Source organism: Chaetura pelagica, unplaced genomic scaffold (genome assembly GCF_000747805.2).
Source record: "Chaetura pelagica isolate M959 unplaced genomic scaffold, ChaPel_1.0 scaffold114, whole genome shotgun sequence".
Lineage (NCBI taxonomy): Eukaryota > Metazoa > Chordata > Aves > Apodiformes > Apodidae > Chaetura > Chaetura pelagica.
In genome coordinates, this window is record NW_009952968.1 from 1,037,333 (window position 1) to 1,053,970 (window position 16,638).

General features: G+C 40.4%; 2 protein-coding genes across 2 annotated transcripts in view; one reads left to right on the forward strand and one right to left on the reverse strand.

Annotated features, from left to right (window-relative positions):
- Window positions 1–8,118, forward strand: part of GNL3 (guanine nucleotide binding protein-like 3 (nucleolar)) — a 10,356-nt gene extending 2,238 nt beyond the window's left edge. The window contains exons 2-15 of the mRNA XM_009995842.1: window positions 66–124; window positions 515–652; window positions 1,242–1,346; window positions 1,525–1,608; window positions 2,087–2,222; window positions 3,101–3,204; window positions 4,106–4,250; window positions 4,609–4,696; window positions 5,029–5,212; window positions 5,872–6,014; window positions 6,681–6,817; window positions 7,344–7,552; window positions 7,859–7,940; window positions 8,030–8,118. Of these exons, the coding sequence (XP_009994144.1) occupies window positions 66–124; window positions 515–652; window positions 1,242–1,346; window positions 1,525–1,608; window positions 2,087–2,222; window positions 3,101–3,204; window positions 4,106–4,250; window positions 4,609–4,696; window positions 5,029–5,212; window positions 5,872–6,014; window positions 6,681–6,817; window positions 7,344–7,552; window positions 7,859–7,940; window positions 8,030–8,118 (1,703 nt within the window). The remainder of the gene's footprint in view (window positions 1–65; window positions 125–514; window positions 653–1,241; window positions 1,347–1,524; window positions 1,609–2,086; window positions 2,223–3,100; window positions 3,205–4,105; window positions 4,251–4,608; window positions 4,697–5,028; window positions 5,213–5,871; window positions 6,015–6,680; window positions 6,818–7,343; window positions 7,553–7,858; window positions 7,941–8,029) is intronic.
- Window positions 8,119–10,542: 2,424 nt separating this feature from the next.
- On the reverse strand, window positions 10,543–15,792 carry GLT8D1 (glycosyltransferase 8 domain containing 1). The gene is made up of 9 exons (XM_009995813.1): window positions 15,777–15,792; window positions 15,562–15,660; window positions 14,035–14,251; window positions 13,274–13,391; window positions 12,797–12,881; window positions 12,470–12,582; window positions 11,768–11,934; window positions 11,511–11,623; window positions 10,543–10,760 (listed from the first exon to the last, which is right to left on the reverse strand). Exons 1-9 carry the CDS (start codon window positions 15,790–15,792, stop codon window positions 10,570–10,572), a joined length of 1,119 nt encoding a protein of 372 aa, XP_009994115.1. The 3' UTR covers window positions 10,543–10,569.
- Window positions 15,793–16,638: the final 846 nt, after the last annotated feature.

A 16,638-nucleotide genomic window follows, 5' to 3' on the forward strand; every position in this document is an offset into this window, starting at 1 on the left:
CGGGGGTGGCTTCCCGGGCGGGCGGGCCTGTGGGAGGCGGCGCTGACGGGCGCGGGGCCTTGCAGAGCTGAGGAAAGCCAGCAAGAGGCTGACCTGCCACAAGCGGTACAAGATCCAGAAGAAGGTGAGTCCCTGCGAGCTCGCTGAGCCGACGCTTTAGCTGAAGTTAACGCTGAAAGCATTTAAAAATGCACAGAAACGCGTTGTGCTTACACGTGTGCGCAGTAAGGATGTTACACTGAGTGTTCAGGGGTCTGAGCTACAGGGAGGAATTTGCTTCCCAGATGCCCTTGGCCGAAGGATCATGCAGAAGAGATTGTAGGTTTTTTACATCGTTACATTTTGCATGATTTTGGGCTGGAACGTTCAAGTGTGGCTTTAAGATGAGATATTGTGCAATCAAAACGCTTCGTTCTGAAGTCAGAAATGGACCATTTTGTGCCCTGGGAATACAAGGGATGCATCCCTCTCTTTTTGCCTTAGACTGAGAGAATGTTCTTATACCTGTCTTCAGATCAGGGAACATCACCGAAAAGTAAGGAAGGAGGCCAAAAAACGTGGACACAGAAAGCCCAAGAAAGATCCTGGTGTTCCCAGTGCTGCACCATTTAAGGAAGAGCTCCTACGAGAAGCAGAGCAAAGAAAGCAGAGGGTAAGATACAGTTTGAGTTGAAGAACTGAGACCACTCCTGTTTTCCAGGAAGCATGTGTGTGCACACCCAGAGGTGCAATCATGGTAGATGAGAACTGGTCGTATTTTCAGCATTTTACAGTGTGTAACAGTTTGCTCTTTTGTTTTTAACCTTCATTTCATCACTGTGACTCCAGTGTCATTTCTAATGTGGTCAGAATTGCCTCTGATGTTCAGACACAGAGATGTCTTATTAGAATGTTAAAACTTGCGTCTTGTCATTATTTAATTCTACAGAAAGTAAGGATTTGCTGTCTGCAGCGTGGAGTAATGTGACATGAGGGCAGCACCCTTAGTATCCTGTTGTGTTGCTGCACAGCTGTTATTTAGGGTCTAGCAGAGGATTTATTGCCTCTGGTTTTGAGACAATTGAAGGGAACAATATTCTTTTCAGGGTAGGATGGGAAAAAAGTTCCCAGTGTCACTTGGACAGACATGACTTGTGAGGTATCACGGGAACTTTGGTCAGAAATAACTAAATGAGGAGAAAAGACAGTCTTGACCACCTGAAGATGTCTTATATCTGGCTTGGGTTTTTGTTTGCAATCAGCTTGAAGAACTAAAACAAAAGCAGAAGCTCAACAGACAGAAAGAACAAGAAAAGAGAAGGAAGCTTGAAGCTAAAAAGAAAATCAAGGAAAAGGCAGAAGGAAAGGTGAGCATCGGCTATGATTTTGATTCTTTGAATCTTATAGAAGCAATAAAAGTCATCCTGAAACTACATCTTCAGTTTGTTATGTGTTAAATTTTGGTGCTCTATGTGCAAACAATTACAGTTGACTAATTCTCAGTTAAATAATTCCCTTTCTTTTTTTTTTCTTTTTTGCCTTCAGGAATCCTCTGGCAAATCTAAAGCAAAGACAAAGAAACCACTGGATAAAAATTCAAAGAAATCCTTTTGCAGGGAACTCAACAAGGTGAGTTGCTTTAACTGCATCATTTGATGTGAGTCAGCAACAACACCACTTTTTATTTTCCTTTTCTGCATTATTCTGCAGCAGCTAAACAGTATAAAGGTTGCTTGTGATAAACTTCCACACTTGAAGTAAGGGCTTTTATGACTGAAACTGTGAGGCTTTCAGTCTTGTCTCGTTTGAGTTACAGAGACATGCAGCACTTTGAGGCATCAGACTTCTTGAGCCAGTGTCAGTACATACTGAGTGATCAGAGGGGTGCTAGTGTCTAAGGATTTCTTGCCTTTGGAGGAGAAAGATGAAAATTGCTTCAGCTTTCTGGTTTGTCATTCAGGAGAAAGAAGCTCAAACAAGAACAGTCTTATGAAACCTCACCAATCATTCTGTGAAATTCAACATTAACTCTTGTAAGCCACAGCTATTCCAGAGGTGTCATCTGTCAAATTGTCTTCTTTCTTTTCTCCCTCTTTTTCTAACCTAGGTGATTGAGGCCTCAGATGTGCTTCTAGAGGTTTTAGATGCAAGAGATCCAATGGGCTGCCGGTGTCCTCAGCTGGAGCAAGCTGTGACTTGCTCTGGAGGAGACAAAAAGCTGCTGTTGGTTCTCAACAAAATTGGTAAGAAGCAGAGGTTCTCTTGAAGTGTTACTTGGTTCTGTGAGCTATGAAGAAGATTTTAAAGGAATCTGAGATTCCATTGAAGACATAAGATCCAACTCTGAGCTCACTGCCCTACTGAAGGGGTCACCTTTCCTCCTTTTAGTTATTTGCTAAGAAAACACCACAGAGGTAAATGCACAGTAGCCTCTTGCTTTTGCACTAACTTCAGAGGGCACTGACCAGTGTGAGCCAAGTTTGATTGAAGTTAAAGATGTTACACTTTTTAGCATTTTTATGAATGTAGGTGAGTAGGGAGGGGTCACAGTGCTGGTTCCCCCTGAGGCACTGGTGAGTTAAAGATCAGAAAATCAGTGGAACAGTTGTATTTGAAATTGGGCTTTAGGAACTGTTTACTCTCTTCTGTTGCTGTGTTAAAGAATGCACACAAAAACAGGCAAAACCAGCTAAGAAGGTTGGAAATTACTTGGTTAGCAGCAGCAAAGAAAAGACAAAGAAATACCAAGAGCAACAGCAAAGGGAACTTTGTATTAGAGTACCCTTTGCAGGGGTGATGGGATAATCCTCCACAGAACATCACTCTGTACCATACAAAGTCTCTTAGCAAGACCCCAGCAATAAAAACCTGATACACGGGCCAAAAATGTAATTGTGGTATGTTCTGCTTGGGGCAGAACCTAAAGACTAAAACTTGCAACACTGGGTGCCTTTGGGGAACATACCCAGTGCTGTACTAGAGTTTTCAGCCAATAATTATTTGTTATTAAGATACGTACCAAGTGGGCAAAATACAGCCTGGTTCCTGATTACACATTACATTTTCTTCACACAGTTAAAGATTCACAGGAGTAAGAGAACTGTGCTCTTTTTTTTCCCAGATTTAGTGCCAAAGGAGAACTTGGAGAGGTGGTTGAATTACTTGAAGAAGGAGTTTCCAACGGTTGCTTTTAAGTCAGCAACACTGATGAAGGACAAGATCATGGTAAGAGTGCTGCAGGCTGGCTCATTACTAAGCCATGTGTTTGCAATCACACAGGTTGAAACATGTTGAAAAACAAGAACTCTTGTTCTTGAAAATGCCTTTTTATCGTGTTTGATTATATTGCTGTGATTGATGCATAAGCCTTTGCACTTGGACAAAGCTTTGTGGTACAGTTGAGGAATCCTTGCTGTTGAAATACATGTTGTAACTTGTGCCTAGGACGCAAGGGGAGGAAGATAAGGAATTTTTAATCTTCTACACAGGATGATTGCACCAGTCACATGTCAGTTATAAGTAAAGTGGTACAGGCTGTACTATAGCATTCATCCTCTTTGTGGCCATCAGTAAAGGTAGCACCTTTCATGAAGAGTACAAAGGGGTTCACTCCCTGTGTCATAGTGTCAACTCCTTGAAGACAGTAGTTGGAGTCATATGTGTGTTGATACATAATGTTTCACATATTTTAACCCTGATAACAGCATAGCAAAATAGACTCTTCTGCAAAATGGGGCAGAAACTGTAACAGAGAGTAGGTTTTGAGCTCCTTCAAAAAAATGTCATTCTCTTGAGTAAATCTGCAGATTTAAGGATTCTGCCATCTGAATGTAGATGGTTATTTTATGGTTGCACAACAAATCTGCAACACAGCCTGAAATCATACGCCCTGTTAAGGCAATTCACATTCCTTTTTCTCTTAGCAGTTGATGGCTATCTTTTTCACAGCCACTTAACTATTAGCCAATTTCTTACTAAACTTAATTCCTTCTGTTCAGAAGTGCACAGTAGCATCACCTAATAGAGGACAGGAGTTGGAAACACTACAGTAGCTAAATTAAGCACACACATTATATCTTCCTGCATAGCTCCTGACCATGTTTTTTTTTGCCTTTGAATCCTGTAGCAGCAACAGCAGCAGAGGTTCACAAAGAGACGTGCACATGTTGATTTAGCAATAACCACTGAACGATTTGGAAGCAAATGCCTTTTGAAACTACTTCAAGAGTATGGCAAGACTCAAAACAAACCCATTCAGGTTGGGGTAGTAGGTAAGCATTTGGAGAGAGGGCAAGTTTCCTCATCCTCCCATGAATCTTTGGTAACCTGTATTATAAATTTGGTAAAACAAATAGTACATGATTGGCTAATGGGCTTTCTAGTCATTGGTCCTATTTTAAGAGTCACTATTGTAGTACTGCAGTTAACAGTTCTCTCTGTTGCACTCACAGTGTGAGAAATGAGGATACAGACTTTGTCTTACTTCTGTAGTGAAGACTTCAGATCCAACTCTGATCTCACACTTAAAGATGTCCTCTACCAAAGACATCTGGAAGAAACTATTTTAATCAGTGTTACATAGGTTTAATTTCTTAGTTAACTTAAAAGGATTTTTGTGATTTTCTTCAGGTTTCCCTAATGTGGGAAAGAGCAGCATAATCAACAGCCTTAAAGGAGTTCGTGCTTGCAATGTTGGCCTGGCCAGGGGAGTTACCAAGTAAGCAGAGTTTGATAAAAGCTGTTCATGTTTGTTGTTGTGTTCTGATTGAGTTTGTTATTTGTGTACAGTTTCCATTCACTAAGGGCAAAGTATGCTACCCCGTGCATTTTTAAATACACATTTCAGTTTGCCAGGATAAAAAGGTACTGATGTGAGGTGCATTTTAGATTCCACTCCTACACAAAGCATATGATGAAACACTGAAACTGACTCTGTATGAAGTGCATTCAATCCAATACTGAGCTTTGTGTCTTCTGTCCCTCACCACTACCAGTGCTTTGCTAGTTGATTTAGCCTCATCTACTCACAGTGCATTTCTTTCTGAATAGGTCCATGCAGATTGTGCACCTTGATAAACAGACAAAGATATTAGACAGTCCAAGCATAATTGCAGCTCCTTCCAATAGTGCCTTGACTCTGGCCTTGAGAAGTATCATAGACACTGAAAAATCAGGGTCAGCAGATGTGCTCGAAGGAGTAGATGCCATTCTGAATCACTGCAGTAAACAGCAGGTGAGCTCCATCTTTTCCTGCATCTCTCACTGCATTTGACTTCTCTGTAGGTTTCTTAGGCCAATAACCAAAGTTCCGTTCACTTCAAGTAGTTCTGGTAACTTTGGCACGGCTTTCCCCATGCCGTACAGAGCGGCAAACTTTGGCCATTGTATCCAGCACTGAATGTGATCTTTCATCCTTACATATGCAAGGGAGAAACATCATGCCAGGATCCTGGAAGTCCAGAGTGTGTCTTCCCAGTAACTTTTCTGATTTTTAAAAAACCCTGCTTTTAAGATCTCATCACAGTATTGCAGAGTGAAAAATGAGGAGATTCTTATTGCTTCCTATTACTACAGTGAAGACCTCAGATCCAACTCTGATTTCACTCTAGTTTCAAGCAGATTATCCTAAGACTGATTCCCATTCAGTTCTGTGATAACTGTTTTTGTAAAACCAGTGTGCTGTCTCTATACACCCACTAGTATGGGTGAGCAGCAGATGAAATTTGTTGATGCAGGAGGCATTTTGCTTTGTAATGTTTACTCCCACATGCAAGAGAAGAACAACTCTTCACATGTTCATCCTCACTAACCCAATTTATTTGCTTGTTTATTCCTAAAACTAAGAGAGAAGTGGGTATCTGTCTCTGAATGTACCATTTTCTTTTGCACTAGGTAATGATGCACTATAGTATCCCAGATTTCAGGAACACTGAGGAGTTCTTAAGTTTACTTGCTCAGAAAAGGGGTATGCTGAAAAAGGGAGGTGTTCCTGATGTAGAGAATATAGCTAAATTACTACTTTGTGACTGGACCGGGTACGTATGCTATCAATTTTGCTTTATGCTGCTCACCTTTTTCACATTCTTAATCCAGCACAGGAGAAGCTCTGAGTCCTGAGAAATATTTAGAGAGACTGATCTCTCCCTGCCCCCACACTCACATTTTACTTTGATAAAGTGAGCTCAATTGGCTAATGGATTTAGAGAGTGGCATCCATGGATAATTTTCTGAAGTGAAGGATCCATGGAAAGAATAAAAGCACATTATTCCCTAGCCAGTTTGTTGACTTCTGCTATAAATCTATTAGGGGGATTTGCCTTCCTCTCAAATGCTGAGTCCCTTTTGTCCCTTCTACCAACAGGAAAGGATAAGGCAAATTTTCTGTGGAAATTTATAGTGGTTGCTATATTCTGAGGGTGTAACTCAGCTGGTTTTACAGTTTATGATTTTACAGGCAGATGATGTGTGACACAGTGTGCTGTTTCTTTTTTCTCTCAGGAGTAGGTTATCCACTTAATACTGTTAACTGACAACTTCAGAGTCAAATTGAAATAGCTATTTAACTGCTGTTTAACAGATTATAATAAATGAGTAGTTAGGTTGCGTTTGAAGGGTATGTGCTCTGGGTTTTATTTTTAAATACAGTGATTTAACTGCCTTACCTTTGCTTGGATTTTAATGCCAGTATATTATTTTCCCAGAGCTAAAGTAAGCTACCACTCACAACCTCCAGGATCTCAGAAACTGCCACCATATCTTACAGAAGACAAAATAGCTGAAATGCAGGAATGCGTTAATTTAAAGAACATAGAAGAAGAAAACAAAAACACTGTTCAAGGTAGGTCTGTTACTGCAACGCACTGCGACTGTTAAGAGTGGCACTAGTATTTTTAATTGGAGACTTTGAATAAAAGTCCTCCTGGGGTTTATATGATATCTTTGCCAAGATGCAGTGAATATGAACCTTTTAAGAAAGAAATGGATTCTGATACAAGAGAACAGTGTGCAGTGTTAAATTATCCCTGCACTAGTTTCTGCTCATCTGACCTAACCCTCCTGAACAGGAAATAGGGGAAAGAATGTTGAAGAGCACATAAACATTGTCTAATTAGACCAACACAATACATTTTACTCAGTACAATCTGTACTAAAATCTAAGTCTTTCAGCTATCAGTCTTCTGTAGATGAATCAAGGGAAGTGGTTATCAGAGAATTATCCTTTGTTCTATCTGCTTAGGTGGGAGTTACTATGGAAGGGAGGGACAGGACTCTAGTCCTTTAGCTGTGACCTAAAATGGCTGTCCTCTCAGGTGTAGGTATTACATCTGGTGTTGTCTTAACAGACATTTCCTGTATTTTTGCAGCTTTAAAATTCCCCAGTCCAGCAAGCAGTGTCATTTTCCAGTCAGCTGGTATGACAAATGGGATAATAGACGAAAATAAAGTGATAGAGGATGCATCAGAGTGGGATAACATGGAAACAAGTATGGAGGGGGAAGAAGATGATGAAGAGGATTTCACAGAAAGTGATGACGAGCCAGATGATATGGAAGAAGAAAAGAACATCGAAGAGGTAAAATAGGTTTAATTAGGCTGCTTCTATCTTTAGATGCTGACAGCAATATGCAGTCAGTATCCTGCTGTAAACAGAATGTGTAGGCACTGTAGAGCCATCAAGAGTAATCAAAATACTTTCTCCTCGAGATAAGGGTTGGGCTTTTTGCTTCATTAAGGAAACAACAACGTTCTAAGTCAGCTCCAAGGCAGTGTGTTCCTGACCAACTATGCAAGGGGACATCCACACTATCATCAGTCTCTGTTAGGTGTCATATGCATAGGATATGTATGAATAAACACTTCTGCCTTCTCTGACTTGTAGGAAAGCAAAGCTCAGGTCACCAGGAAAGCAAAATTTGGAAAACGACAAACAAGCTCTGGAAATCCAGAAGAGCAGCCAGCAGGTATGTATCAAAATCCCTGGCTGGAAGGATAGTCTATAGCACTTCAGCACTTGCATTGGTTTCACTAACACATGATTTTCTTACCTCAGAAGGTGAACATTCCAATTCACTACCACCCAGCTTGGATAAGACAGCAGATGAAGATGATGCCTATGATTTTAATATAGACTATGTGTAATGAATTGTGTGTGAAGACACTGGAGACTCACTATGGACTTTCACAACAGTTACAAAGACTTGTGTGGTGCCAGAAGTTGGAGGAATGCTGCACACCAGAGCTGCTGCAGAGATTCAGTTATTGCTGTGTCAAATGATGTACATAAATAGTGTATCTCCCTTGATTGTTCCAGATTTTATACAAGTCTAGGAAACCAACAGTATTCAGCTTTAAGGCATTAAAAAAGCCTATTTAAAAAAAATCCTAAGTACTGGGTTAATCTCACTTTGCCTTGTTTCAAAAGGTGTTTCAAAAGGATAAACCCTTTACTTCAAAAACAATGGTAAATGTTTAATTCTAGTTGTGTTAGAGTAATTAAATTTCAATGGAAGTTTGCATCCTCCAGAACTTCCTCCCAAAGGATCACAGAGACTAGAGCATGACTTAAGCTTTCAGTATACTTTTGCAGAACTTGTAGAACTTTCACATATAAAGGTTGGTTAAAAAAATGCTACTGATTTCAGCTAGACTTTTATCCAAGAACAAGCACTGCTTTGTATGTTCAGAAGCTTCGCTGAGGTAACAGAGAATTTGTCTTCGCTGGGGATCAAGCTTCTTGTTCCTACTTTTGTTCCTTGAACAAAAGTCATTTCCTGGTGACACTGACTATACGTGGCAACAACTGGTAACAAAAGCAAAATGCTGCCCTGTTACTGCATTCAGCTTATAGCACATCTGGGCTAACAAGGTAATTACCAAGAGGCCCTGCAGCTGTTAAAAAAATTTAGAATAAACACCTGACACCAAACAGCTTCCTCCTATGCACCTGCTTCCTTGCTAACTTACAGCTCTGATATCTGTCTTCTTTAATAGATAGTTTTAATTTCCCTAAGCATATACTGAGGTACAGTCCTCCTGGGCAGGTTAAAAATATGCTTAGGGAAATTAAAACTGAGGTACAGTCCTCCTGGGCAGGTTAAAAAAATACCAAGTGCAGACAGTCACATGCAGTTTAGTTAAGCCTGCTAAAACATCCTGGTCATCAGAATTAAGCTGGTGTCAGTTACCCGAGTACAATGTTTCAAAGTTTGGTAACTGAACTCAGTTCATTACTCCCAACCACTTCAAGGACAAAGAATGGTTCCTGTTCATGAAAACCCAGGAAAATAAATGATAGGTAACAAACCTATCAGCATCCATGACAGAAACAGAACCATAGGCAGTGATTTCCATGAGTCAAACAGTTGGAAATCCTTCTAAAGAGTATAAAACTACATCCATACACATGAACAGGCGCTTGAGCTCTGCTGCCCTGCTTCTCAGACCATGCAGTGCTGAGCCTGTCACTACATTAACACAAAGCCTCTTCTCCAAACATCTACTGAGGACTGTTCACAAGCAGGATTACTGAATAATAGCCAGTACTCAAACTTCACAGTACAGCTATAAAAAAACAAAACAAAAAACATTGAAACCCAAAAAAGCATACCTGTATAAAAGGTGACGGGCATCTGGCTACAAAATGGCACAGGAGTCTTGCTTGATGAGTTTGAAGGGCCAGACTGAGAAAGGAACAGTGGACAAACTTCTATAGCAGAGCCCTGCTCACTTGAAAGAGCTATAAGGAACTTAACAAAATTAATCTGTAATTCATATAGCCTGATGCCCAAAACAAATGTGCACAATTTTAGAATGAGATTGCTTTTACAAAGATGAGATCAACGTGACTTCAGTTTCAATCACTTGCTACTGTATTTAAGTACAGAGGAAACAATACACTCCATGTATCAGATCAAGACTGGAATCGGATTGCTGTTTAACCTGAGCTTTGAGTCAATATGTTAAATTAGCATTTATTTTGAACAGTTTTCTCCACCATTTTACAAAAGTTGTAGTGTTCACTGGCAGTTAAAAACACTTTGCATAGTGAAATAATACTTGAAAAATTCATCTTTCAAAAACAAGATTTACTTTTGCAGAATTCTGCAAGAAAGGCTTACACTGAAATGTCTGGGAGGAGATTTCATGCAAGAAAGAACTGTGAATGAAACTATTTCACAAGATGAGAAAACAAAACAAACCAGAAAAATCCTAAGCAGCTCTTAATTACAGTACATCACTGTGCAGGTTTTGCATGGTGCAAGCACCAGATTAAGTTGTATCTTGTTCTTAGAAACAGTTGCTTTCTGTAGCTGACCAAATGATCCTCTAGAAGACTTGTGGTAAAGAGCGGAGGAATGTACAACAGACAGAAATGAACTAACAGAAGTGCCAGTTCGTGGAGATCCTCCTTTCTGTAGTGCTGCTGGAGCAGCATCTTATGTCACACACAAATGAAGTGCATCTCCTTTGGACCTGCACCTTTCAGAACTGCACCCAAGTGCTCCTGAAGGTAATACAAGTTGACTAAAAAAAGTTCTGCTTGGCTCCAGAAGTTTCCTGAGAAAATGCCATCAGTTATTAAAATTGACGCTACTTTGCTTCATAGGCTTCTGAATGCCTACGGATCAGGCTGAACTTGCCGGTGGGGTCAGGGATGTACCACTTCTCCCAGACTTCAGCATATGAAGCTGTTCTTCCCCAGGGTTTGAAATGTCCATTCCAATGGAGCAGCTTGGCAGCTTTCACAAACTGAGGAGAGTACCTTTTACCAGCACTAGACCCTTTTATTAAAAAAGAAGCATTAGTGCCTGAAAGAAAGGCAGCAGAAACAACAACATACAGTATTTTAACTTCAAAAGAAATTTTGTCATTTTTGGAGAAAGGAAGTAATACAGGAGGGAGAAATCAGGGCAAAGTGAAAAACAATCAGGTGCAACTGACCTGTCCCAGTATCTATTTTACTGTACTGCCTTCATTTCTAAGGTCTTTAAAACCCCCTTAATGGATTCAGCAGCCTATGTATTGTTCACTGGAAACAAAAGCCAAGAAAGCTCTCCCAGCGCTGGGGTTTCAGCAGTGGCAGAACAGATAAAAATATCTGTTACTCTCAACAGTCTCGAAGGAGATGCCTAGGATCACCTCAGATATAAATATGTATGTGAAAAAGGAAACGGAAAACAAAAAGCAATTTGAAAGTAAGACAATTAAAGAACTATCTCCCTACCAGTTCAAAAAAGAACATGAAGAATCAGACCACAAGCCTCAGGATGGTACTGCAAAGCAGTGTTTCTTAAAGAAAGGCCTACTGGATGGGACTTTGAGCAACCTGGTCTAGTGGGAGGTGTCCCTGCCCATGCAGGAGGTTTGGAAATAGATGATTTTTAAGGTCTCTTCCCACCCAAACCACTCTGATTTTACGATTCTGTGATAAAATAGGAAAAGGAAAGATCCATTTGCTTCATCATGAACTGAATGTCCAGCTGCAGATCTGGAGAAACACACCGGGGGAGCAGCATAACTCTCATACATACCAAGGTGCCGGACATTCCACATGGGGTCAATACTGGAATGTTGCTTGTAAAATACAATCAGCAGTGGAGGTGTTGTGATGCTGCCAGCCAGAGTCCTACTGTAAAGTTCCTCTCTGGAAGAGAAGATTGAAAGAAGTTGGGAAAGGATGCCCTAAATCAGTTGTATCTCTTTTGCAGCTGCATGACAGGAATCCACAGATTCACACACAGCCCTTCCTTGACCAGTTAAATGACATCACCATAACCCCTGAACTTACTCTACGTTGAGTGTCATCCACTTCTCCAGTTGCTTAGTGATGTTCTGTAATTTCCACTCTGTCAAATTGGCAACAAAAACTCCTGGATTGAAAGAGCAGGTGTTGGCTTTCATGGCAAGCTTTCGGATGGTTTCTTTTTTGTAATCTAGAAACCCAATGTAATTATACTGGAAAGAAAAAAAGAGAGTAGAAAATAGCTTAAAACTACTTTTTAAGGAAAAATTTTGCACAACTCCCAACAGTGAAGCACAACTTCACTGTTGCCAAAGGAAATACAGAGAGAAAAAGCTTAAAAGGTCTAATATTTTAAAAATATTATTATATAAACTACATCTTTTAAGGATGCTGCTGGGTCTTGTTAATGCTACATAGTTAATGTGGTACTTCCAGAAAAATTACATTTTATACACTCAAAAATGAAAAATTCTCCCTTGGATGTTCTTAGACCTGATGTTTCACACTGGGAAACACTCTCATTGTAAAGCTCAGCAAAAATTCAAAGTGCTTTTACTGCACCTAAACAGAAACTGCAGGCATCATCTGTAACACAGACATCAGAGTAAACAGATTTGGATAGGGACAGTGACATCTTTAGATTCACTGTGTTTGGAAGTGAACCCGCAAAAAACATTAAAACCAAGTGCCTGTTTCCAAAGCCCGGGATCTATGGCATTGTTGCTACTGTATCAGGATAAAACTAACCTGATTGCCTGCTCCACGGACAGCAACTTTATTAGTGGTTGAGTCACAATCATCTGAAAATGCAGCTGCATGTCCAGGTTTCAATGGAGTGTTGTAAAGTTCAAGAATATCATCTGAAAAATGGAAGTAAGCACAGAAGACTCAAAAGCAATCCTGATTAAGTGCTGAATGACTTTTTGCTCACTCCATTGCTACAGCAGATAAGACTACTCACTTTAATCCAACTCATTCAAATTAAAAATTTTTTACATCTTTCCTTGAAGTAGAGGTGTTTGGTGACTGTGAGAGATGGCATGCTGAGCTCAGCATAAGGCTAAGGTCCCATACCTTGCACTATTACATCATCATCCACATAGATGGCCTTCTCTGCATGAGGGACCAAGCTGGGCAAGTAGAATCTTGCAAAGGTTAACTGTGAAAACAAGAAAGCAAGAGAAGAATTTAATTAAAAATTGTCCAAGTAAATGTGAAATTGAATACTCCTGGCACTAATGTCCAAGATAACTTCTATCAAGGAAGTAAAATAGGCAGAAACATCATAGAAGTTATTGAAATAAAAAGGTTCCACCAAATCCTGGTTTCCTGTTGGCATGCTTCACATGCAAGCTGCTGTAGCTAGCAGCAAAAAATGGTACTAGGCATGCATGTATAGATATTCAAATCCATCTCCCACTATCTGGAAACTTACTCTTACTGAAATTTAGGAATTCTACACTAACAGATTTGGTTTTGATCTCTAGATGCGTCCAAAAGCCAGTATCAAAATAACTAACAACTGCATAAAGTAATCATCATAATCCTCACTGGTTTTAAGGTGTCTGCCTTTTGAGGATCCACTTGTACTTTCCCTTCTAAGACTCGAGGATCAAAATCCAAAATTCGGTATCTCAGGTTTTTCAGAGCAGTGTTACTCAGCCACAGCCTGCAAACAGAAAGGCACAGATTTTGTTAAATGAGACAAAATCAAATAAAAAGGAAGAGATCTGATTGACAGTGACACAGCTCTTGATCTGGCCACTCCCTTCCCTATCCAACATTCACACACAGTGTAAACTATGTCTGATGGTGATGGTGTCCCGTGTGACTGCAGGTGTGTGCCCACTATCAGACTCTGTTGTGAGGTTGCTTCTTTTTTTATTAGAAATATAGACCTGTTAGTACAGATCCTTAAAAAAAAAATAACAAAAAACTAAAAATTGGTGTGGATGGATGTGGGTAAAAATAAAAGGATCAAAGAACAATCTAGAAAAATGGAGACACTTCATTCCCAGCATTTGAATGGCTTAGCTGAAATGTAGGAAGTAGCTTTTACAACCCTCCACCAATAAACTACAATCCCACTGGCTGGATATAACCCCACTAGAAAAGGTGGCTCTCAAAACATTACCAGGAGGAATGACTGCAGGACTCCTCACAGCAGCCTTAACCAAAAAACTGCAACAAGCAGCAGCAGACAGGACTGTAAACAATTTAGATGAGTGCAGTTCCAGGGAAAGTCAGGTCTTCCCCTTTTCAGACATACTTCAGTTTTACAGTACTGTGGGAATCTAATGAAAGATCATTACCTCAAGTGATCCACAGTATCATTCAAAGTAACAATGTAGAAAACCACGTTGGATCTGGTGTGACGGTAAATACTGTTCATGGCTGCAATAGCACCCCCGAGCCTTTCATCTGATGCTGCAATGACCACAGAGATCTCCTTATCATTCCTTGCATCTGCCAGCCTCTGGGGAACTGCAGGTATGAAATCTATCGGCTGAAGTCCTAACGGGTTTGAATCTGCAGAGTACAAATGGCATCACACCCTTCTTTTATGTAAATTAAACACAGACATTATTACCACGCTAAAACTCCCAACACCTTAAATTATTTCTACCATGCAAGCACTTGGATGTCTCAGCTGAGGTATGGATCACAGCTTGCCTGTATCTATCACATAAAATATAGCACCTGCTCTTGAGAATCCAAACTGTTAATGAACAGGAAAACATCACACAAATAAACTACATACATTTAACCATACATATTCCCATACAGCACAACAAGCTACTAAAATGAGGCTTAAATTACAGCAGGCTGCACTTAATGTGGCTCCTTCTGCCATGTCTATGATCTCACTGACTTCCCTCTCCCATTTGCCCTAACCACCTTCCAGTCTTCTCCCCTCACACATGCTTTTTTTCCTACTTTATTTTCGTCTTGGGTAGGAACCAATTAAGAAAACAGAAATTCTACACTGAAGTCACAGCTGTGAATTTTTTCCCACCAAAGATCAAGGCATTAAGTCCAGCCCAGGTTTACTGCAGGCACCACAGACCACACAACATTATCAAAGTTACTCTCAGTGTGCAGCCAGGAAAAGGGGAGATCAGCATTGAAATGTACTCCCAGACACCATCACCTGTAAAAGCTGGCAAACTGCCCACTCGCTGCACTTTTTATAACAAGGCTGGCACCTTTCAGATGACCTGGACTATTACATATTGGATAACTTTAGGCAATTTGAGGAACACAAGCAAGCAGGAGCTTGGCACTTTGTGGGCAACGTTTTGCTGTTATAAAGCTGGCTTCTGTTTGCCACTTTCTGACGACAGAGCTCAACAGCTTTGACTCCAGCTGAACCCTGGTTAAAGCCTAACAGGCTCCTGCTCAACTGCTGTTGGGAAGCACCTGTACAACTGCTACACAGGAGCAGCAAACTGGGACAAACTGGGACAGCTGGTGGGGACATGGAAAGGCTCTGTGGGACCATGTGTAGTTCTTAAAAGTGGACTCCCAAAAATGAAATGGCTTTGCTAAGTAAACCAAATTGTATCCTAAAGACTCTAAAGCCAGAAGGAACACTTAACTGCTATCTTACTTGGCTTCCTGACAAAAAAAGTCAGAGGATAGCAAGAAGAGACAAGCCCACCAAGCTGATGTTTCTTGGGTATTAGAACAAGAGCTGATCTACTCAGAGGGAGTACAAAAATTCTATCTTTTGATGTAAATTATTGATCATTATCACACATACACAATTTCAGCTGGTTTCTGAACGCATGTGTTTTCCTGCCAATCTTATATTTTAAAAAAACAACAACCCAACATACCTGACAATTCCCGTTTCAAGAAGTCACTGAGGCCTAGGAAATTATGATGAAGAACTAGCAAAAATATGACAACAGCCACTATAAGGATGGAAATGTTCACTGAAAATTTAAAAGAAAAAAAGGTGATCAATATAACCAGAGAATGACTGGGCAACTCCAAAAAGTGCAGAAGAGGTTTTAATTTTTTTAAATTAGACACATGCATATACACATACCTTTCCTTAATGTCATTTTGTTCTTCTTTTATTTTATTTCTTAGCACAAGCTTTCTACAAACCTGCAAGAGAAAAAATGCCAGCGGTCACTTCCTCCTGGCAGTGCCTGCCCACAGGAGGCATGGCACACTGCCACCAACACTGCCAAAACAGTTTCTGAATGCAGTGAATGTTTCTTTCTCTTGAAAGAAAAAAACTGCATGTCACATAACTGAGCATGATAGGTCAGTAAGTACATAGCTACAAAGATGTATTTAAAGAACTCAGAGATGAAAAGGGAGACAGAGAGATCTTGCTACTTCATTGAGAGGAAAAAAAAATAATTCAAACTCTTTCTGCCAGTCAAAAATGATCTGGAAAGAATCTGGAAGATTATGTATGTTTTGGTTTGGTTTTTTACTGTTGAGCCAATTTATTAACTGCAAGATTTTGGCAGGACAGAGAGTTTATAAGACGTTAACAAATCGCATGATACACTTTCAAACCCATCAAATTATCTACATACAATATAACAGGATATCAGCTGCAGTATCATCACACACACAAAAAAAAGATCACAAAAGTGTAAAAGAAGGTGTTACCATCACGTTATATCAGGGGATAAAAACTAACAGCCCCACTGCAAGCACCGATGCAATTCAGACATCTGTTCATTCTCTAACGGCACCCGACAGTGAAATCAGAACAAGAACTACGTGCCCTGGAGCGCGAAGCAGCTCCCCAGTAACACAGCAGCACCCGCAGCACGACATGCAACAGAGACAGCTCTATATGGAAAGGCAAGATGTCCGGATGAAGACGCTGCAGGCTGTGCCGTGCCCGCTCCGTGTGCCACACACCCCCCGCCGCTGCTCCCCGGGAG